We start from the raw sequence: 23,440 nt of genomic DNA, 5'->3' as shown, positions 1-23,440 counted from the left end.
AACTCAAAATGGTCAATGCTGGAACTTGATTAATTTAGGCAAAGAGGGGCGAGAAGGCGTCAATGCTTACTCATTCCTCCAATTTGAGTGCCGCAGTGATGTCATGATGTTTACAGTCTAGACTGCATTGGTGGGGTAACGAGGGGTCTGCCGCGTAGCAGGTATTGTGAGCCGAGGTATTGTGAGCCGATGCGCATAGCGTGGCTGCGCCGTTGCCTAAGACTCTCAGCAGTGCTTCCGAAAGTGCGTGACTTCCGGCACACTTTTTGACGCGCAGCTCTGATAACAATCGAGGGCCTCTCCTGAGCCTTCTTTCCGACATGCTCGCGGGGCTCATGGATGCTCCGTAGCTCTGCATCTAGACTAATAAAACCTCATTGTCACCTTTTAAGCAGCAGCACACCTGCCTAAATGAGCTGTTTGTTTGTTGGGCCGAACGTCTGAAAGCACTGCAATCGTGGCGCGCAAGCGGGCACCTCACGTGGTGTTTTTTGTATTTCGCAGGCATCTCCACAGAACGAAAAAAAAACGATACTTAATAGATGCATAGTATGAAGCTGTTCAATGGGACGTTTTGAGGACCGTTGTAAAACTTTTTAATTTGACTTTTTCGCCTATATCTTTGTTTCTTACGAAGTTGGTTAATTAATCTCGACTATTATGCAATTAAGCCCAATAGAAAAAATAGTGTGAGTTGCTCCACGCAAAAGCCAGCAACATGCATTTCGTACCGTTGTCTTACAGTTCGGCAGAATATTTTTAAAACCTGGCTAAAGTTAGCTCGGACACCTTGCATACTGCTCTGTTACTCCTCGTTCAACGATATGCATTGTGGCTACATACAGGTCCACCTCGGGAATGGCAATTTTATGCCTTCAACAAAGTGGGCAGCACTTATGCCGGCACCGAAGGACCCACGTTTTTGTAAGGACGCGGCCCGCAACCTGTGGATGACCCACAGCTCCTGGAAAGGAGCGTGACAGGCCAATCTTGCCATCGCTACCTCAAAAACAGAATGCTCAGCAGTGGGCAGAAAGGCAATGACACCGGAAAAACTACAAGCCATTGGCGGTAAGTTGCATGTCGCAGTGCTCCATGCATTGTGCTCTGTCTCATTGCCTAATCCATTGATCAGCTGGGAGGATTATGTACTAGCAATCATATTTTCTTTTGTGCCGGTGCTTTTGAATACTTCATTAACAAGCACCCTCTAGAGAAGCTGCGTCGACAGATCGTCGCAGGAAGCTTAACCACTATCTGAATATCAAGAAAGAAACACCTTTTGGAGCTTTTTATGCATTACTCAGCCAGCTACCAATACTTGGTGAAACCTGGGAGCAAATAACACAGCTGCACATCGACTGCAATGCGAGTCAAAGATAATCGCAGATTACCAGTTTCTGAGGCTCTGTGTATTGCACCACTTGGAATCTACGCTTATGGCACTTGTTGGAGAAATGCCCCAGTTTGTGCGCAGATGTTGTACGAGTGGGATTACTTGAAGCATTTGTGCTGTGATACAGGGCCATCCTGTATAATACAGGGCTAGCCTGTATGATACAGGGCTATCCTGTATGATACAGGGCTATCCTGTATAATAAAGGACTAATCCTGTTTCATACAGGATACTCCGGTAATCCGGTATCGCAAAATCCTGTACAAAAACCCGGTATGTGGTTCCGGTTTAAAATTCGTATCGGATTTTGCAATAAATAATCCATGCACTTTCCACGTCAAGAAATCTCGCCACCAGCCTATTACCGCATCAACAATGCTTCATTAGCCCCGTTACATCGTATAAATACCTCGGTGTACATCTGACAGCAAACTTATCTTGGAACCAGTGGAACCAGCATGTCACCTACATTACTGGAAACGCTAATCGCATGCATGCTAATGCACCCAATTCTGTCAAACACCTCTATAAAACACTGGTTCGTTCAAAGCTTCAATACGTTGCGTCGATATGAGACCCTCCCGCTGAGTCTCTTAAATCTGATTTGGAAGCTGTTCAGAACCGTTCCGCTCGTTTTATACATCACAACTATGAACGCACATCAAGTGTCACACTATTGAAAACACATTGTCACTAACATTACTTTCACTACGTAAAAAAATTTCACGACTCTGTCATTTTTTTAAGATCTACAATCTGAATCCTGTTTTGAAAAACGCTTTGCTCCTTCCACCCACCTATGCTTCATCGCGCATTGACCATACACGCAAAGCGGGCGTTCCACCTTGTCGCACTACCACTCGGTTAAATTCTTTCATTCCAACTGCACCACCCGAGTGGAATCACTTGCCAGCAGATGTGGCACTCACCGACGATCTCGAGCATTTTAAGAAAAAGTTGAGTGCCTGCATTTCTTGTTCATGACATGTGTGCCCTTCGGTTCGTAGTGTCACATGAACGATGTCTTGCTTATTTGCACTTTGTCTTTTGGTTTCTGTTTTCCTTGCTTTCTTTTTTTTTCTAGCTTTCCATGCAGGTGCACAATTGCTGAAATGTGTAATACTGAATGCAGTGAGCGATATGTTGCGTTGTCGCCCGTTAACGTATTCCCATTTCTTGAAGTAAAACGTAATTGTGGGCTCACTGGTTCATTCAAGAAAAAAGGTTGCGACTGCGCGAATGGGACCGCACAGGAAAGCGAGGAACAAAGGCGACAACACAGGCGCAGACTTCCAACTGTTTAATCCAGACCTGATTAAAATCTAGAACACATTGATCAAAATATTTTAACGTTGCAGAAAGGCCGATAAACCGGAGAGCACTCAGTCAGCACGTCCCCGGAATCTCCATGTTAAGAAAACGACTAAAAACAAGTAACAATATGTCGCACCTTATGTACGTCATGAATTTATCGCCTGTTCATCCTTTTTTTACTCCTGTTGCCTGTTAGGTCACCTCCATTGTCACTTCGCTTATTTTTCACCATCTTTACTCAGGTTGATTGTTAGACACCTTACTTGTTTTTAATCGTTTTTTTTTTACATGGTGTTTCTCGGGACATGCTGACTGAGCGCTCTCTGGTTTAACGGCCCTTCTGCAACGTTAAAAAAATATTTAAAAATATGATCAATACGGTCTAGATTTTAACCAGGTCTTGTGTAAATGGCAGTGATGGTTAGGCGCCTTAGTTCATCCTTTATATAGCGTTTGCTTTTCGCTCTCGATTAAACAGTTGGAAGTCTGCGCCTAAGTTGTCGTTTTTCTTCCTCGTTCTCCTGTCCTGTCTCATTCGCTCAGCCCTAACTTTTTTCCCATTTCTTGTCATCTGTGTTGGGCGCTTTGTTCCAATCCCCTCAATACTTTCCGCAGAGCCATGAGGGCATTTGAAATAAATAAATAAATAAATAAATGATACAGAACAACTAGATTATCTTTCAAAGTCGGTAGATCTACGTGCACTTCTCAGCTTTCTACGGTCTAGAAAACAGCTCACGTCCTCTCGTAATTTACAGTCATTGGCTATGCCGCCAAAAGAATCTATCCAGTCGATTCAATCGATTGCATGCAAAAACGGTTGTCGTCTCTACTACGTTTGCCACCAATGTTGTTTGCGTCAGTGACGCCATTTAATTATGTCTCCCAAGTTAGTCTATTAGAGCTTTCACAAGTTGTTCAGAGATCACGTGCTGTTTCTCTCGGTCCATATGGTGTCCCTTCAAAGATGCTAAAGATTCTATATGAGGAGTCTCCCAACTCCTTATTACACCTGATAAATTATTCTATCAAACACGTTTGGGTACCCTTCGAGTGGCAGCTGGCCAAGGGGATTCCTTTGCTTAAAAATCAAGGCGGAGGATCTGAATTGGATAATATTAGGCCAATTTCTTTAACATCAAACGTGGTAAAGTTAATAGGAAGGGTGTCGCTAATTCGGGTGTCAGCCCTCGTGGACCGCAGAACTACTCAGCAAGTGTCAGCTCCGTTTCCGGCCACAATGCTCAATATGGAATGCACATGCTGAACTTGAGAGCCGAATGCTCCTTTCTCGTCGTCAACGCCTTTACGCTCATTTGGTTGCGCTAGACGTTTCCGAAGCTTACGGCTGTGTAGAACACTCCATTCTAATACGTAAGTTACAGTCTCTTCAGTTCCAGATTATTTATTTGCTTGGATATCTGCATTTCTCTATAACAGGGAATTCTTTTCCGTCCATAATAATGCACATTCAGACAGGTACAAGCAAATGAGAGGTGTACCGCAAGGAGCAGTCCTTTCTACTGTGCTGTTTAATATTCTGCTGAGCTCCATTACTCTCCATCGCAATGTTCGCACTTACGTCTATGTGGACGACATTGCATTTTTTGTAGCTGCCCTGATATACATTTTCTCTGTGATTAGTTATAATTTTACTTAGGTAATCTTGAGCACTGGTGGAGCAGCTTACACCTGCGGTTAAATGTTAAAAATACGCCGTCCTTGTTTTTCCTCTACGGTATCCTGTACTGGTCTCTCTTATACTCAATTACAATCAATATCTCAGGTTCAATCCCTTAAATAGCTAGACGTCACTTATGACGACAAACTCACCTGGTGGCTCTACACTCACTCATGCCGTGGGCAGGCTCGTGCCGTGGGCATGTTACGCAGTTTGTGCTTTCGCCGGTATGTTATGCGCAGAGATGCGCTATAGATGGTTAACATAATCTATGACAGACCCATTTTAGAATTCGGATCAGTGTTGTTTTGAGGCTGGGCTACATACAAACTTCGTGTTCTCGTCTTTTTTCAGAGGGAAGCGCTTCGAATGTGCCTCGGCCACCCCAAATTTGTGGCTACTAATACGCTGTACCTTAAAGCCCGCATTCCCCCTATTCTCCCGAATACACTTTCTAAGTGTGCCGACTTACCTCAGTTTATACACGTAAAAATCACATCTGGACTATTCTCAAACCATTTTCTGTTTGAACATTTCTTGAACATTCTTTTATTTCGGATTTGCGGTACAATACATGGTTATACGGTATATATACAGTAAAAGGCCCAAATGTCTAAACTTCAAATAGGGTCTCCTGTTGACAGCCGACTTCCGTTTTTGGTGCCAACTGGCCTCTTTCTCATACCCCGCAGGCAGTGTTTGTACAAAGGCTACATGAGCCTTTAAATGAACAAATTTATAAAGTGCTACCTGCACTAAACAGTGGGTCCTCTATCCACATTGTTTTCGACATTTTCCCCCAAAATGCAAAACTTTTACCACCGATTATTTTAAATGGAGTGTTGGAAGATCATTTAAGGACCCTTCCTACAAATATTGCAATAGCAACCGACGCCTCGCAAAGCAACGAAAAGGCAGGTGTGGGAATATTCTGCCCCCGTTTATACTGGTCCTTTTCATTGCGCCTTCCGGATTGCACCCCTATTTTTCAAGCGGAGTTTCTGGCAGTAGCACTTGCTCTACGCAAACTAGACACCTCTTTTACCGCAGAGGCAGTCATTAACGATTCTTTATCTTTGTGTAGCGTGCAAGACACTGCGTTTTAACATCGGCGGATTATCAGCATCTGAGATATTCCTGGAGCAGGAAAGTTTGTCGACCTCGTCAGATTGAAGTATCTCTGACGAGGTTGCGCCGCCGTATCCCTCCTCTAAATTTTTGACTACACAGGTCTGGTTTGGCGCTATCTCCCCTCTGTGCATTCGGCCGTGAGCCTGAATCTGTCGATAATTTTTGGCTCCATTGTCGACGTTTCACCTCTTTGAGAAGAAGGTTGCTGGAGGAGCCCTTGCAGCATTATGGCCATAGTTTGAGCAGGCCACTGTTCTGATCATTTGGAGACACCACACTTGGGCTTCAGCCACAGATCTGTTTGTATCGCTGTTCAAAATTTCTTGCAGAATCTCATCGACTGCCTTGCTGAATGTTACACTATTTTCTTTTCTATGCATTATTATATTTTGAACTAATCAATTATTCCTTTTTTCTGTCTCTTTTTCATCGAAACACAAATTCCTTATCAGTCCATGCTTTACTTGAGCTGGAATCCGCCGGTGGTGTTGCTCTCCTGCGTGCTTTTTTTTGTCTTTATTATGTACAGTTTAAGAGAACATTCTGCGTCCCGATACTTGGCCGAGAGAGAGAGCGAAAAAAGAATTTTAATGAGAGGAAAGGAGGAGAGGTCCGCCGATGGTCACTTGACCCTGGCCTGCTACTGCACACTGGGGAAGGGGAGGACAGGGAACGAGCGAATAAAGGTTGATGATGGCATAACACGAGTTTCATGGGGTGATGTCCACACACACAAACACACTGGCTCGCACCCGCATCGCGGTGATTAGACGCACGTGAAAATCCTTTCTGGAACACACACCGAAGCATGTCATTAACACATACTGAAGTAGGGGCTCCATGAAAACACAAATGCACGCACTCACGCATGATGTCAGAGCTTTGAGTGTGTAAGCACTACCGCGGTGCGCTGTGTAAACCCTGTAGGCAGTGCGGTCACAAACGGGTATCCAGGCCTGTTTTGCATAAAAATCTGAGCACGGCCTTCGTCGCACACCACTCGTCAGCGCGTTTGGCCCTGGCGCCTAAAAGACTTTCTTCAGAGAGAGGGCGAGAGTCCACTTATCTCACAGTCGCTTCCAGCGTTCTGCTCTCATCAGCGTACTTCGGGCAATCACAAAGAAGGCGTCCAATAGTCTCTGGAGTGTGGCACTCTATGCAGTTTGGATTCTATACCGATCTTGTGCAGGTAGTGTTTGGTGTAGGCAACGCCAAGCCAGATCCCCCAGTGTGGATATGTGTCATCTTATGAAAGGATAGTAACAACAAAAACAACGCCCCTCTAGCCGGTGGGTACGTGGTTACCAACCATCTCATGCACTCCCAATGGACTGCAGTCCCGACATTGGCCGCCAGCCGGCACAGCACGAGCGTGCGTGCCAAACTTTCATTGTCCGGCTTTAGAATGCCATAGAATGGTACCCCACTTCAGTTCATGGGCTCGAATGCTGGACACTTTTGTGTTCGGCAGTTGATTTTCCTCTAAAAGGTACGGGTGCTTTTTATGCTTTACTTAAAATACACACATCATTTTCGATATGCGCACACTTTGCAGGGTGTGCGATATCGTTTAGGTAAGTTGCGGCGCTTGGGGTTCCGGGGCATGCATAAATTACAAGTTTCGAACGCAGTGGCTATACTTTATATGTTTGGTAAATACGCGTGGCAGTAAAGAACGACGAAATCGCCTTCTCCAGCGCTCGCCCCAGGACAGCAGCAGAAGAGGACGAAGAAGACAAATGGCCAAGGCTGTAACGGGCATCTCCGCTCAGCCGGCAGCAAAGAAGCCACCGCAGCCACGCGATGTCCCCAGGGACGACAGCAGCAGCGGCTTCGTCGACGCCGAGGCGCTGTCGACGACCACCGTGGAGGACGTGAGCAACTACGTGCGTCTACCTCTCATCTTCGTCAACATGCTGGTGCTGCTGTTCTGCCTGCTGGGCTTCCTGAGCTCGCTGTACACGCTGCTGACGCGCTCAGCGCCGCCCGGGGCGCCAGGGCGCAACATCGTGGTGGTGCTCTTCCAGCGGCCCGAGAAGGCCGCTCTGTTCCTGTCCAGTGTGGCGTTCGTCACCGCCTCGTTCGGCTTCCTGGGCGCCCTGCGCGAGAACGTCACCTTCCTCAGCGTGTACGTGCGCCTGCTGAGCGTGCTCGCGCTGCTGCTGCTGCTCAGCTCGGGCCTCGTGTTCTTGCTGCCCTCGGCGGCGCGGCGCTACGTGGAGAGGTCCGTGTCGCGCGACATGATCGCCGCCTACCGGGACAGTGCCGAGCTGCAGGGCTTCGTGGACTGGATGCAGCTGCGGTACCACTGCTGCGGCGTCTCTTCCGAGGGCTTCCGCGACTGGAACCAGAACCCGTACTTTGCCTGCGACCCGGGAAACCTGAGCCGCGAGCGCTGCCACGTACCGGTCTCGTGCTGCCGCAGCAACGAGTCGGCAGGGCGACCACCCGCCTTCGACTGCGCCCACAACGTGCTCCAGGTGGGCCAGCGAGCATCGACTCAGCCTGAACGCGAAATTTTACTACGGCTGCCGCATACCTAACTCAAATGCAGATCCCACAATTTGCTAAACCAGAAAGCAGCTCTGAAAAACAATAGCTGCATAATTAGCGCAGCACAAAACAAGCATAAGTACACGCGTCTTGGTTGATGTGCTTTAAAGGGTACTGACATAGAAGGTGTTGCCAAGAATTTATCTCACGATGCGACTAAATGCCACGCCATCGTGAGTATTCGAAAAGCCTTGAGGTTTGTCCTTCTGTCGACATCGTCCTTGCATTATTTTTTGTTCGCGATCTTTAGAGAGCATCAGCTTTTGAATGCGCCTTTAGAAAGTTGACATCTCCCGGTTTAAAGATCTTTTCAACCTCCCGGCAAGCCTTTTTTGCGTAGGTCATTAAGGGGACCACAACAAACCTTCCTTTTAACTTAATCACATCTGACGTAGATGTTCATTTTCCTTCAAGAACTTTATCGGGGCATTGAGAGAACAGCAGCCAGGTGTTTTTTTGAAAACTGTTTTGGTCTGCCCGTTCACTGCGTTCAGAAAGCAGCGATTTTGAACCACCACATTTCTACCCTGCAAGGGTGCAGTCAAAAGATGTCACCTCTGTAAAGACCTGGAACAGCAAAAAAATTGCAAAAACAAAAATTAACGCAAGGTGAAATGTTCTGGCGTGTTTCCACTGCGAATACTTACGAAGATGTGCATTTATCGTTGCATTTTAAGTAACCGGATTTCATGGCACCAGCCTTGAAGTAAATACCTTCTGAGGAATCTTAACCGACATGTGAGTAGTGCCCGCTTTCGTGTGTCTCTCTGGCCCAATTGTCTTGTGTTGCGGTAACTTAATAGCCGGAAATATGCACCAGCTAGCCCAGCAAAGAGTTTCAACGGAAAAGCATTACAACAGCATACAGTGGGAGGCACCAAATGCAATCAAGCAGCAGCCCCCAAAATTTGAAGGCTATTTGGTCGCCGATGGTCCTCACAGTGTAAGCATGAAATGCATTGTTGAAAAGTCGTGGCTACTCCATCCTAGCTCACTGCCTCATCAATAGTTCTGATTTGTACACGTCACAGGCGCTCGCATAAAGAGCGACAGCATTTGATCGCACGCGTCCTCATTTCCATTTAGTTGAGCACAGGGTGTTTATCCAAAATATGCGTTGCGTTAAGTGTCCGCTGGGACGCGCTTATTTCAGAGTGAAAAGCGGTTCAAGGGACAGTTTCTTAACATAACTAGAGACAAAGCTAGCAGCGCTTCTCTTCATCCACCACGCAGAGGTGTAGGAAGGCCTGGTATACGAGGCTTCTTACTTGGCTCGGATATTGTTAGGCATAAAAAGTAGATTAAATCGTAAATTTACGGCCCTTCTCGAGGTAAACGTCAAAAAAATGCTGTTAAAGTTTCCATTCCAACCTAACACTGAACTTTGACTTGCTTGAAATGTATTGTAAGAAGTTAAAAACACAGTATTGAAATAATTTTATCTGCACATAGTGGGGAGCATGGCAGCGCAGCTAACTACTTGGAGGCACAACATACGTTATCGTCCAAACACTAGCCAACCAAACACGAAACCTCGTCTTCCCGGCATTCCCGCGGTGCATGAAGTGCTCTATAGAAACTCGCATAGATGGTGGCGTCAGCTTTCGCTCAAGGCATATATTTCGAAACTCAATGGTTCCAGGGATCTTGCCCACGATAGACACATACGATAGCCATTACGTCATCTGTCACAGCACAGCTGCACCCCTCACACACCCGTGACTGCTTCGTCGTCCCTGCAGCTGAAGAGAAGCGGTCGCGTGAATCAAGATTTCTTTGCGGGTTGAGCGTCGCGGTGCTGGGGCGCTGTTGCAGCAGCTAGGTGACGCGACCAGCTGCCGAACAGAACCCCACACGCGCATGGCCACTTCCCATCTGCGGCTCAGAGCGGAGGTCAAGCAGGTCATGCAGCTCCTTCGCTCTGGGTCAGTCCCAATCAGCAGCCCAGATTCTGCGGAAGAGTAGAAGCGTCGGCCACGGTAAAAGCAAACCCTCTGTGACGCGGAATGTCCAGCCGTTAGGATACACGGTCAAACCGGACATCGTCGCCAGATGAAGACAGCGTTCCAAGTAGCACCGAACATCTGAATGTTATAAAACTTAATAATTTTTACTAACATTGCACGTGATAGTGGAAAATTGTGTTAATGCTAAATATGAACAAATAACGTTATATAATGCATCTTGAGTATTATTTCAGCGTTCAGAAGAAAAATTATGCTAATAATGTGTTCAAAATGTTATTTCAGGGTTCAATCATAATTATAGCACAACATTGCAAACTGTAATGTTATGTTCGGATCATAATCACTAAACAACATTACCAATATTTTCAAGCATTGCATCTCAGAATTTTCCCCACTCTTCGTGCTTTAATGACGTTTTCCAGCAAGCTCGAGTCTGCGGTTCAATATCTGCGGCGGTGTCTGCCATAAACGTGCAGCCCCAAAATTTCATTTGAAACCTTGCGCGTTACCCGTCCATCACTGTCATTTAAGGCATCCTTCACGGCTAGCTTATATATGCATGAGGTCATACTATCCGTTAGAAGGCGAGAGTATGTACTTGCAGAACGTTAAACCTCTGTAACACCCACCCTTTCTTCTTGATTTTGACGGATCTGGTACTGCAGCGCTACCTTACCATTGTCACGAAAATTGCATGTGTGTTGTTTAAATCTTTAGTTCGAGCTGTGAGAAGGTTAAAACTTCCGAAACATTACCAATAAAACATTTTAAAGGACTATAGACACCTAATTTTATTGAGCGTTTTCTTCTGTCAAACGATGCGTTAGTCATTAGAGTACATGGATTTCCGGAGTTAGCCATTAGAGTACATCGATTTCCGGGTAGTATTTGTCTACAGCCGCTAAATAATTTATAATTGAATTTCTTCTCTTATCCTGTTTCGGTCCCATCGACCGACCAATGACTGTGACGTGAAGTTGATGGTTTGGTCACGTGATCCGCTAGAAAAACTAATATAATCGTTGATATGCAGTTTTCGTTGATATGCAGTTTTAATTCACTACTACATTTAATACAGCCTCTTCCAAGACTTGAAATCACAGAAATTGACCTGTCAGCGATTCGATTAGTTTTTCTAGTGGATCACGTCATAGGCGTCGTTCGGTCGATGAAACTGAAACCGAAACAGCGTCAACAAGAAATTGTTTGAAAGAAGAAAACACGTATGCAAAAATTTGGTGTCTATAGTCCTCTAACATTGCCCAGACAAAAAAGTAACACGTGTTAATGTTTCCGTGGTACCTGGGATATGGTCGGGAGAAGGAGGCAGCCATACTAGCGGCCCCCTCGGCACTCTTGTGACCGTCGGCAGAGCCACCGCTTACTAAACGTGCACTAAACTAAACGTGCAAAAGCGTGCTTGCAAAGTCAGAACAGGCGCGGGCACAGCTTTTCGTTGAATTTGTCGTGTTGAGCTGCGCTTTAGCCAATTATTTTTTTATTTCATGAAGAACACCTTCATGAATCCATTCGAATCTTTCGTGCACTAAATACGGTTGAGGACGTCATCCTTGAGGCCATGGCAGCCCTGGTGGGAGAGAAAAACCTCATTCAAAGTTAGTTAGGAGACGTGCCCTGTATCTCTCTTCCAATGAGGCTATAGTGAAGACGTGCGCCTGCCTCTGGGGTTGATCGTTCTTCTTCAGGGAAATCGGTTCGATTGAACTTCCTTAGGCAGGGAATGTCTTGCAAAGGTCGTACAACCGTTTGGCACACGTTCAAAGCTAAGAAAACGTTCCGCATGACGGTGTCCACTCGTGCTAACTTGTCCCGTTGGCTCAGGAAATTTCCGTGCAAGTACGGGGTCCCGTTGTGCTTACTCCGCCCGAACAACTTCCCAGAATGTGCCTCATAGTCAATAAACAAGGCATGCAGTTGCGAAAAAAGACACCCTACGAAATATATGCCACGCTTGATGAGCACTGTGTGCGGAACACATTTGAGCTGATAGGTGCTGCACTAGATGAACTGGCCGCCACCTCAGTGAACGACTGAAATAGCACCTAAATATATTATTTTTAAATTTATTAGAAATAATTATATTATTTTTGGAGCTGCTAATAAACCAATAAAGAAAACTATCACACTTGCGTTTCAGTCAAGCTTCTTAGAACGTGTTTCAGTGAATAAATATTTAGATGTCCTATCCCACGAAATCTTCGCTGGTCTTACCATGTAGACCTGGTAACCAGCAAAACTGCCTGTTACTTTCGTGCACTAAATAAATTTCACCCCCTTTTCCAAATGTACTTGAGAAAGCAACTATAGTTTTCCGTGGTCCTGTCTCGTGTGCAGTACTGTTCGTTGGTATCGGGAGCAGGTACAAAACCAAACGTGGAAAGAATTTACATTTTACAGGAAAAAAAGGTCTTCGTTTCATTTAGAATTGGTCTAGATATGATTCTGTTACAACATAACTTTTAAAAAAGTCAGATATTAAATACAGATTGCAGGGCTGTAATACAGAAAGTATTAAAGCCCTCTACAATCAACGACTATCCGAATTTATAAAAACAATACAAAGCTGATTCTACTGCGTTTCTACACACATTTTTTAACACCGATCCTCACTACGTTCTCCAAAACCGCAAATAAGGACCGGGTATGAAATACGGTTAATAAACTGGGAAACCCCCTAACCTTTTGAAATGTTACCCTGGCATGCTTGATCTTCGAGAACAATCACCATCCTTGTGAACCATCAGAAAGAAGTGTAAGTTGTACTTTGTGGTACATATGTGATTGTCTTTCCCTATTTTCGATGTGTTCTTGCGCTCAATGTTCTTCAGACTAATTTATTGTTGTATTCAAATGGCTGCATTTATTGTGTTACTACTACCTAAATAATAATGAGAAGAAGAAGAAGAAGAATACATAAATGATCTGCGATTCGCTGTTAGCATTGCCTTGCTGAGTTACTCAGGAGATGAACTGCAAATCATGATTAATGAGTTAAACAGACAGAGCGGCATGGTGTGCCTAAAAATTAACATGCAGAAAACCAAAGTAATGTTCAACAGTCTAGCAAGGGAACAGTAGTTAACAATTGGCAGCGAGGGGCTGGAAGTCATAAAGGAATTAGGGCATGTAGTGACAACTGATCCGTATCATGAGACGGAAATAACTAGAAGAATAAGAATGGGGTGGAGCGCATATGGCAGCTCCTCTCAGATCATGAATGACAGTTTACCAATATCCCCCAAGAGAACAGTTTACAGCAGCTGTATCTTACCAGTACTCACCTTCGGGGCAGAAACGTGGAGGCTAACGAAAAGGGTTCAGTTTAAGTTAAGGACAACACAGCGAGCCATGGAAGCAAAAATGATAGGTGTAACGTTAAGAAACCGGAAGCGGGCAGAGCGGGCGAGGGAACAAACACAGATTAATGGCATCCTGGTCGAAATCGATAGGAAGAAATAAGCTTGGTCAGGGCATGTAATGCGAAGGCAAGATAACCGCTGGTCCTTAAGGGTAACGGAGTGGATTTCAAGAGAAAGTAAGCACAGCAGGGGGCGGCAGAAGGTTAGGTGGGCGGATGAGATTAAGAAGTTTGCAGGCAAAGGGTGGATGCAGCTGGCAAAGGACATGGTTAATTGGACACTCATGGGAGAGGTCTTTGCCCTGCAGTGGGTGTAGTCAAGCTTATGATGATGATGTCTCCTATTTATGTATTATATCCGTGGCCTGTTGACCGTTTCTTATGTGTGTGCGCACGCGCTGCTCTGTGGCTGCTGAGCTGTGCGCTGCTCTGTCTGCTGCCCTATGTCTGCTGAGCTATGTTGCACGCGGTGCTGAAGGCCCAGTCAGTAAACTTTTACGTCAAGTTTAACCTCGGTCTCACGGCAAGATTGTATTTTGCTACAAATTTCTCAATAAACAAGATGATGGGCTTTGCAGGTGTAGCTGACCATTGCCACTGGGTGCGCCCCCATAAATTACAGAAACCACTTTTCTCAGAGAGTTCAGGTAACATAAAAAGTGAGGAATCTATGAAGCTTTGGTTGCATCCACAAAGGAAGCAAAAGCTTTGCGAGTGGATCGACTACTCTGGAACAAAAAGAAACTACGATATCGTGACTCAAGCCTGCTTAAAAGACATCTACACAACTTTTTTTAGAATTCCGCTATATTTAAGGATTCAAATCTGCAGAGGCTGTTGGTAAATTATTGCAAGTTTTTTTGTTTTTTTTTACGGTAGCGTATAAAATGGTGACATAATCAGTGATTGAACTTCAGGCTTCTCCTCACAGCGCTATAAGGATGCGGAGAAGCTCGGTTGACATGACGGACGGAAACATTTCAAACTTGCGCTGCCGTCAACCACAGACTGTCATGCATCGTTGGAGGCTGCCAAACAACGCTTGACGGTCTTTGCCTTCAATGGTTGTGAATGTCTTCCTTCCACGAAACAGTTTATGCCTTGGAAATTTACCGTTACCGTAAATGACGTCATCATGCCCCTACCCCTCCCCCTTTCTGCTGAACGCTGCTTAGAAGCTTGGAGGTAGTCGCGGTTTTAATCGGCGATTACGTGACAATCTTAAACGCTAGCTCAATGCTAATTGGCATTCTGCATCTAAAAAATTTGCAGTGGCTTAGCTCAGCTAGGCCAGGATGTACGTGGCGAGAGGTACGGTAAACTTGATTACACTTTGTCGTTTAGCTTGGTTTCTCTCCGGCTACGTCCAATGTTTAGCTTTGGTTGTTTTATCCCCCCCCCCCCGTTGCGTGCAATTGCGGCTACATTAAAGACTGGAAAGTTGCACTTCACCATCGTCGACTTCAGTTGGTAAGCGCGCTTTCCTAGCCATGTCGCACTTCCGTCTCTTTTCCAGACGCTGAGCATGCTCTTCCTCATCGGCTCGCCGCTGTCTCTTGCCTTCGTTCCGTCGTAGAGCCCTGGCTTCGGCCCGAGAGGCCGAACTAGACGAAGCACCCTCCGAGCCCGTACGTGCCACTCGCCTGGCCGCGTCGTCCTTACGACGCTGCTCGTAGGCGTACGGCTCGTTCTTCCTTCTCAGCTCGCTGCCTACTCTTGGTTTCATTCCGGAGACGAAGTCTGCCTGCCTTTCAGTCTCTCCGACTCACTATCCATATGTACCGACGCCGTCCGACGGCTCCACCGAGCCGCTTTCTATATATATACATCTTCACCAACCCCCTCCTCCTACGGCGCATGCGCACAGCTGTTGCAACTTGGTTTCGCTGGCACGCAGCGCCACCGGCTCCTCCTTTGACGTCACGCCAGATGGCGCGGCGAGCGGCGGCCGCCAGCTGCGGCGGTTGCTAGGCAACGGCTGAAGGTCACGGTGCGCTCACGGCGAAACGACGAGACTTGCGCGTAATGCAGCTCTCGCTACAAAATTTCACACATGCACCCTATTTAAGCTTGTCGAATTACAAAACCTCTGCAGTTGTCCTTTAAAAGGGAACCAAGAGTGATAACTGGTCAGGCCCCGGATTGATTTTGCTTTGCTGTTTCTTATTCCTTCAGCTACGCATGCATTTCTTCAGGGCGCGCCTTGTCTACAAAACATCTTGAAGTTGAGTCAGCGTTGATCCTGTGCAATCATTTTGTTTGCATCAACCCTTTATTGGGATGCAGAAGGAAAAATCCTTAAAGTAACACTAAAGGGGAAAACTAAGTTAGGCTAGACTAAGTCGGGCTTAGCTGATAGAAAATACGTCATTTTTACCGGAAATACCGCTTTCATAGGCAAGAAGATTGCATAAAAGCGAGGTAGAATTGGCGCATGGACTGGAAGATTTGTGCAGCGGCGGCGAGTTACGCATTTATGAACGAATACTATCTCGCCGTCTCGATGGGCAATCGCCGTCGAAATACGAGGAAAGTAGCGCAGCGAGCATAGCCGACAGCGCGAAGAGTGCCATAATTAAAACAACGAAAAACAGACGATGGAAAGAAAGTTTAGCCGCTAACACGAGCGCTGGAGCTTTCGACTTGCATTCTGTGCACTCAGGCTGCATGTAGCCGTTGTAAGCAGCAAGTTCAGTACCGCGAACTCTAAACGGCATTCATGCTTGGTGGGCTTCCAACTTAGACGGCGAAGCGGTTTTCTTTTCACTCCATCCGTCGAACCGCCTACTTTGTGCAAGATGCAGACATTATGAAATTGCAAACTGCTTGTTTCAGGAATTTTAGTACGCGCTCCTGCAGACACGCGAATGCATACATGTCTTCAACGTGTGAAGCGCTATGCGAGCGCGTAGTCTTCCTTGTTTTCGCATATTTGCGGAAAGGCGAATATGCTCATTAGGCGTGCTGAAAAACAGCTGAGAAGAACCACATGTATGCACAATCACCTCTCATTCGACTCATTAAAAAAAAGGTTTCTCGGTGCGGGTCACCACGCACAAAGTACCCGAGGCGCCGACACGCAACGCAGGGATTTTCGCAAGGAAAGCAACAGCTGCTGCGTGTTCAAGTTTGCCCGTGCATCCCCTGCCGACATCTATAGTGGGCCGACTGCAGCTGGGCGCAGTTTACCCTGATTCGTTTCCGCTTGCATCCCACGGGAAGTAATTTTCGAACCTAAATTTTCAACCACCAACGCCGCGTCAATCAAAATGGGCTGTCTGCGATGGTACGAGCTTACTGCGTAGTTAACAAAAACGCGTTAATCGACAGCACAGTGCGCCGTTTGGTGAGAAATGCGCGTACAATTTTTCACTCACATGTGGTGTTGAATGAATGCGTAATTAGAGCGCAACTGTTGCTCGCGTGCTTTTGAAGATCCCTCGAAGCATACGTGTACACTTCACGACAGAGCCGCCGGGTTGGCTGAGTGGTTATGGTGCTCGGCTGCTACCCCGAAAGATGCGATTCGATCTCGGTCGCGGCGGTCAAATTTCGATGAAGGCGAAATTCATGAGGCCCGTGTACTGTGCGATGTCAGTGCACGTCAAAGAACCCCAAGTGGTCGAAATTTCTGCAGCCCTTCACTACGGCGTTCCTCATAGCCCGAGTCGCTTTGGGACGTTAAACACCTAAAAACCATAAACAAAACTTCACGATAGCACATAGAGCACCGAAGGACACACGCTCGCAATATCATCGCCAATGTATACACGTGTGATCACGACCAACAGTTTGTTCTGCGGTCTGCAGTTGCCCTCGATAATTTCATTTAGTTTCGTTCGCACCCATGGATCTTGAAACGAGACGCAAACGCACGCCATGCAGCGTAGAGCCCCCATCGAAATTGTGGAGGGGGGCAGAGGCGGCCTGCACTTGCACGTCGCTGCCGTCACCACTGGCTGATCTGTGGACTTCGGTTTCCGGCCGAGTTTTCGGTCTTTGGAAGTGCGGCACTGATTCGTCGGGTTGCGAAGACGTCCCGTGGCATTTCATGTTTTGCAAGCGCTTTGAATCTCGAAGCATCTCGGGACTTTCATTAGCAGTTTTCTCCGCAACCAGCCACCTTTTCACGTAGAAGAAATGTCGGCACTGCTCCCGAGGAGCAATTGATCCGTCTTGCCATGTTTGATATTGCCCCTTAGTGTCCCTTTAAACAAGAGTATATTGTTTGGCCTAAAGTTGTAAGAAAGAGCCGAGATAAAAGCGTAAAGGAGGGGCAGATTACTTCTGCCAAAAAGGCCTACTTCGCGGACCAAGTCTCACAGGAAGTGCAGCACTATACGTGCATCTGCCCCCGCCAGGGGCGTCGCTCACTCTTATAGCGAAGCGGCTCTGCAACCTCCTCGTTTCGTGCGCGGGGGCTCCAAACCGGGCCAATACCACAGCGGGTCCCGAATGGTCGGCCGCGCTCTGGTGTCCCAGATCCAGTACGCACATGGCCCTAGGGCAAATTCCCCATGGCTAAAGTCTCGCTTTCATCTTTCCGGTATATGAGCGCACCATTTGCCAAGGACGACTTCATGAGCTAGGAACCGATCGATGCGCCACACATACAAGCAAGTGGGATCCACGGGGCAGTGCGTAACGGGTGAGGGTTTTAGGAGCCCGATTCTTCCAGTCGCCGCTTGCATCTCTTTATAGGTGCTGCAGGAAACCTGCCAGGATCCTGGCGCTGCGATGCACGCGTTTCCTCGGAAGGGACAGCCGCGAGCAGTTACTCAGCGTCGCTCGCCAAGGTCCCGGCAGCCTCTCTGCCGAGACAGCCCGCGTGTTACGGCGTCCCCCATAGACTTTGAGGGACACGCATTACTTCATGACATTAAGTCCGATACTTTACAATTTTAAATTTCAGGTTTCGTGCAAGCTGTTGCAGAGATTTTCTCTGTCTGTGCATTTCTTGCGGGAAGAAAAAATGAGCAGGAATTAGCTCTTTCTTTTAGTTCCAACGCGTTACTTAAATCAGCGCCCTTCAGAAAACCTTTGTCATGTTCTGCCGCGCCAATCCTTGAGTCGCTGCCAGAGCCCTCAGGAACCCACATGAGTCTGTGTACTCTGTTATCGTCTTGCCGCGAACAAAGTCTGGCGCCTTCCTTGCGAAGAATTCCCTAACATTCACCCCTAACAGGATCGCCTGCAAGTCAATTTCAGCGGTCTGAGGTGTTGCGTTGTAGCCAGCGGTGCACACATAGTAATTTAAAATTAGGGTGTCGTTCCAACACTCTTGGACAAATTTTGAATATTGAAAAACTGCAAGGTACTGATACGGAAATATTTAAGATAACCGACTATTCCTCCGATATGTAGCCAAATCTTTACTTTTTAGTGTTTCCAACACTCTCATCAAGATTTAAAACTGCCATAAAAACCAACGGCGAACGCTTTTCACAACGACAAAAACGTTAACAGCAAAAAAATCCTACCCGCCGCGATGGCTCAGTGGTTAGGGCGCTCGGCTACTGATCCGGAGTACCTGGGTTCGAACCCGACCGTCGCGGCCGCGTTTCGATGGCGGCGAACCGCTAAGGCGCCCGTGTCCTGTGCGATGTCGGTACACGTTAAAGATCCCCAGGTACTCCAAATTATTCCGGAGCCCTCTACTACGGCACCCCTTTCATCCATTTTTTCTCTTGGTCTCTCCTTTGCCCCTTCCATTACGGCATGGTTCTGGTGTCCGCCGATACGTGAGACAGATACTACGCCATTTCCTTTCCCCAAAAAACCAATTTCATTTCATAAAAATCCTGTCCTGTCGACGGGAGATCGGCGGATTCGTGTATGTTGATTGTTGCAGTGAAATATTACAACTCATACAAAAAAAATTGCGTTCATAAACTGAATTCACCCTCCCAAATTAATAATTATTCTATCTCTGCCGCGTGCTCATATCCCACGATAGCGACTCAACGGTGCTTTGAAGGCCTCAATAATAGCGTTTTTGATAACTTCGAGTCATAAAAAGCCTATATGGGAGCACATAAACACTACATTTCCAGCGTTCTTAAAGCCTTCGTGAAGGAAAAAAACAAGAACATGCACGCACACTGAGAGCATACTCTCACTGGAGCCATACCAGATGCACTAAAAACGATCTTATGGGTTTCTTTCGCATGCCTGACTCGAGATGGTTGCACGTGGCTTGTCGCAAGGGGTTTCCAAATTTAATTTCCAGTAATTCGAGTCTCATGAAACCCAAGCAGTCACCGAAGAAGAACCAAAATAGGTTACGGGCAATTATGAATACGCCGTAGACGAAGCCGTTATACCGTGCACAATGCCACGTGCTTGTGTAGGAACGCAAACCGCGTGGCAGCAGTCACCGCTAAGACAATTGTCACCCGAATGCTGCTCACGTTTCCACGTTTTCGGTGTAAGCGAAGCGCGTGCTTTTAAGGAGCTGCGTCCTCTCGTGTGCACCGTGCTTGTGCTGCACAGTCGATGGCAGCTGCTCGACCATGACGCAGGCCTCGGACCAGGCGGCGTGGTCGCGCGTGTACACGCGCAGCTGCTCGGACGAGCTGTTCACGCGCCTGACCGAGCGGGTCTTCCCGGCATCGATGCTGCTGCTGGGTCTCTGCCTGGCGACGCTGTTCCTAGTGGCGCTGGCCATCGCCATGCGAGAGCAGGTGCTCACGCTGTCCGCCATCTACGACGTCTACTACCGGTGCGCCTTCACTCTCAAAGTATCTGCGCTTTACGTATCGTTGCACGGCGCTGCTGGCGTTGTAGTTTCTGCAGGCTTTCAATAGGGCGGTTTTGTTTTATTTGGAGTTGCTGGCCGCCATAGACTGTGAACATTTTAGTCATGCTTGACACAATCTCCTAAAAATGTTATCGAGAAATTATTATAGGCCCCGCCGCGGTGGCTCAGTGGTTAGGGCGCTCGACTACTGATCCGGAGTTCCTGGGTTCGAACCCGACCGCGGCGGCTGCGTTTTTATGGAGGAAAAACGCTAAGGCGCCCGTGTGCTGTGCGATGTCAGTGCACGTTAAAGATCCCCAGGTGGTCGAAATTATTCCGGAGCCCTCCACTACGGCACCCCTTCTTCCTTTCTTCTTTCACTCCCTCCTTTATCCCTTCCCTTACGGCGCGGTTCAAGTGTTCAGCGATATATGAGACAGATACTGCGCCATTTCCTTTCCCCCAAAACCAATTATTATTATTAAATTCTTATAGTGGTTCCAACGTCATTTACTGCTGCTGCTTGGCACCCGCAGTTCAGACCAAAACAAAAGGCGGACAATTATTATTACTTATTATGCCCTCTCGTCCAAATGTCGACAGAAAATGTCCGAAGAGATATCAGTATTGTTTTTTTTCAATGGACTGATACCAAAACACTAACCAACCTGCTCACTAACTGAAGTTTTTTCAATATATGATGCGATTTACAGCGGCCCCACTGGTTTCATGCATACGCTATGATCCAAGGCGTGTACGAACTCAAAGCGCACTGCAACAGGCCACGGACGGCTGGAAAGCGAGGGAATGCCGGCTGTTTCTTGGTAGCGTCACCGAAAGGAGACACTGCATGGCCCTTCCGAGGCAGCTGAAGGTTTTGTTGGCAGAAAGCATAAACGAGACGTTGCGAATAGAGTGTCATCCCCTGCCATCTGATGATCGCTGCAGGCGGCTGGAGGATGGCCAGGCCGTCATGGTGGCCAGGGACACAAGCGGCCTGCGGCAGGCCCAGGCCCGTCGCCAGAGCCGCACCGAGGAGCAGCACCCGGACCTGTGGGCTCTCCTCCGGGGGACCGCCAACTGAATCTCCAATTTGCACCAAATCCCGCAATACACCCGAACTCACGACAGCCGCCGTTTACTGCGTTGTCGCTTTTTATTCGGAGGTTACGCTAGATGATCAATGTAATATTTCGCGGGGTTTAAACGCCGCTGGTATAACCGACTGTCCACCAAGCCTTGCGAAATGCACCCGCGCTGATTTGTATTGCCCCTATTCCGACCGTTTTTCTCGACACACAAAAAATTTGAACACCAAAGAGATTTCCCGAATATATTTTTCGTTGCGCGGTGAACTCATTTGGCTTCCTGTCAATTCACAGCTGGAAAAAAATGTCAAGTAAGTAACAACACTTGTAATTAGGTTTCCATCTATGGACACAACTTATTCGCAGAAATAGAACACAACTCTGCAACCCAAGAAAAAAACTCACGTGAGGAGGAGTTGTTGAGCCCGTTTTTCTCAGGATAACTTTGCATTCCGAACGTATGGCATTTTGCACGCGAGGCAAAAAACTTCTTTTTAGCGGAATAACAGGCTCTTCTGACTGGAGAGCCATATCCTGATACATTTCCGAGCCTTAGGATTCATACAGATTAACAGCCTAGCTGCTCCAAAAATAAAATTCCAAACTCTTGATTACTATTTTCAAATTACTCAGTAATTGAGCAGAAATGCAGCAGCCAAACGGGACGAGCTCGTGCAGTACATTGTTTTGATCTCCCACTACCCAGCACTTATGCACGTCCCTCTTTATGCAATATGTCCGGGCTTTTGAGGCACAAATAAATGAAAAATTTTCTATACGAACAGACGCGGAATGCTCCGGCTTCATCTCTCAACCAATCCAGCTTTGTTCGTGCGCACTCTGCTGTGTATTCTACAGTCTTCGCATATGTCCGCTTCGATATGCTGCTCACGGTGCGATGCGATCATGTGAGTGCATGCTTGCTCTAACATGATCGGCTTGCTTGATCATTTGAATTGACAACACAATATTTCGCGTGCTCTCGATTATAGCACATATTTTCCGAACTCAGACAGCATTTTGGCATACTTGACTGGAAATAAAGGGCACCGGTGCCTCTTTATTTGTATGAGAGAGTTGTTGAAAGGACACAAAAGAGGTAGCTGAGGAAGATTTTCAGTGAATAAATACTCACTCTCTCCCCTTCTGTGTTCACAACAGGGGTGCGAACGCGAGGTACATGTCAAAGCGCAACTCATCAGGAGAATGGAACATTGTACGCTTTCGGCAACCGCCCTTACACTGGATCTCTAAAACTGATGGCAACCTTATGGGTTTGCGCAAATCGACCCTCTCTCCTAAACAAGAAGTGAAACCACTGTCTGCGAACGAGGATATTTTGTTGCGCAAGATTTCCTCTAAATGAGCTTTCCTGCAGTGCTGCCAAGAGAGAGGGGACCGGAAGAAGTTTCAGGCTTGGTGGCCCCAGGGTTAATAAAACGTTAGCTAAGTCAACCTCCGAGCAATGTAGGACACAAAAGCCAACGATCTGTTCGGGGCCACGTAGAGTAGCGTTTCATTTCCGAGTGACCATGAGGAACAACTTGCAGCCTCTAATCTCTCAAGGAACTTAATGACCTCCCGTGGCTAAGGCTCGGCGCAATTAACAAATTCAAGAATGGCAGGCGAACCTCCATCCCTTAAAGGCGACCACGGTGTGAGTAATACATTTTTTTTCTTGAATGGTCATTTGTGGTACTGGTTTGCTTTCCTCTCATCACAGCGTGGTCCCAGGCTAGAGCCATTTTTCTGGTAGCATGTTCGTGACGCTACCCTGGGTACATTCACATTTGTTCAGGTGGGCTGCATACACAGATTGAAAAACAGTAGGCCAAATAGGAACACTTTATTTAACATGTCTTGGTGGAGTAGCAGTTTTCGCTCTTGGGTTCTTTGCCTACAGGAGTGACATCTGCGACGTAGCTTTGTAAGAACCACAGGAAAGCCCTATGATCAATCCTGACTTTAGAGAAGGTTGTGGCTAGAAGTACATAGGAAAAATCCGGTATATTTTCTTACAGGGTGCGTTAGGTGGATTAATGCTCCAAGTCCATCTCATTTATTGATGACTATATAAATAAAATAGCGTCCGTCCTGTTTGTCTCCATTCGTCCGTGTCTGTTTAGCGCTATGTGGCAAGTGAAAAGATTAGTTTTGATATGTTAAGAGGCATCCACGCTCACGCGTGTTCG

At 47.0% G+C, this 23,440-nt stretch overlaps 1 protein-coding gene across 1 annotated transcript; it reads left to right on the top strand.

Annotated features, from left to right (window-relative positions):
* The first annotated feature begins 7,253 nt into the window (after positions 1-7,253).
* On the top strand, positions 7,254-21,290 carry LOC144119123 (tetraspanin-33-like). The gene is made up of 3 exons (XM_077651829.1): positions 7,254-8,002; positions 19,943-20,142; positions 21,109-21,290. Exons 1-3 carry the CDS (start codon positions 7,262-7,264, stop codon positions 21,242-21,244), a joined length of 1,077 nt encoding a protein of 358 aa, XP_077507955.1. The 5' UTR covers positions 7,254-7,261; the 3' UTR covers positions 21,245-21,290.
* Positions 21,291-23,440: the final 2,150 nt, after the last annotated feature.

Source organism: Amblyomma americanum, chromosome 2, assembly GCF_052857255.1.
Source record: "Amblyomma americanum isolate KBUSLIRL-KWMA chromosome 2, ASM5285725v1, whole genome shotgun sequence".
NCBI lineage: Eukaryota > Metazoa > Arthropoda > Arachnida > Ixodida > Ixodidae > Amblyomma > Amblyomma americanum.
The sequence above is the reverse complement of the archived record's forward strand: the minus strand, read 5'-3'. Positions and strand labels throughout refer to the sequence as shown.

Excerpts from the sequence above, each read along its gene's own strand:
- LOC144119123 (XM_077651829.1), top strand. The coding sequence starts at position 7,262 with ATGGCCAAGGCTGTAACGGGCATCTCCGCTCAGCCGGCAGCAAAGAAG. Across the intron at positions 8,003-19,942 it reads GCGCCCACAACGTGCTCCAG|GCCTCGGACCAGGCGGCGTG; the intron begins GTGGGCCAGCGA and ends ACCATGACGCAG. Across the intron at positions 20,143-21,108 it reads ATCTACGACGTCTACTACCG|GCGGCTGGAGGATGGCCAGG; the intron begins GTGCGCCTTCAC and ends TGATCGCTGCAG.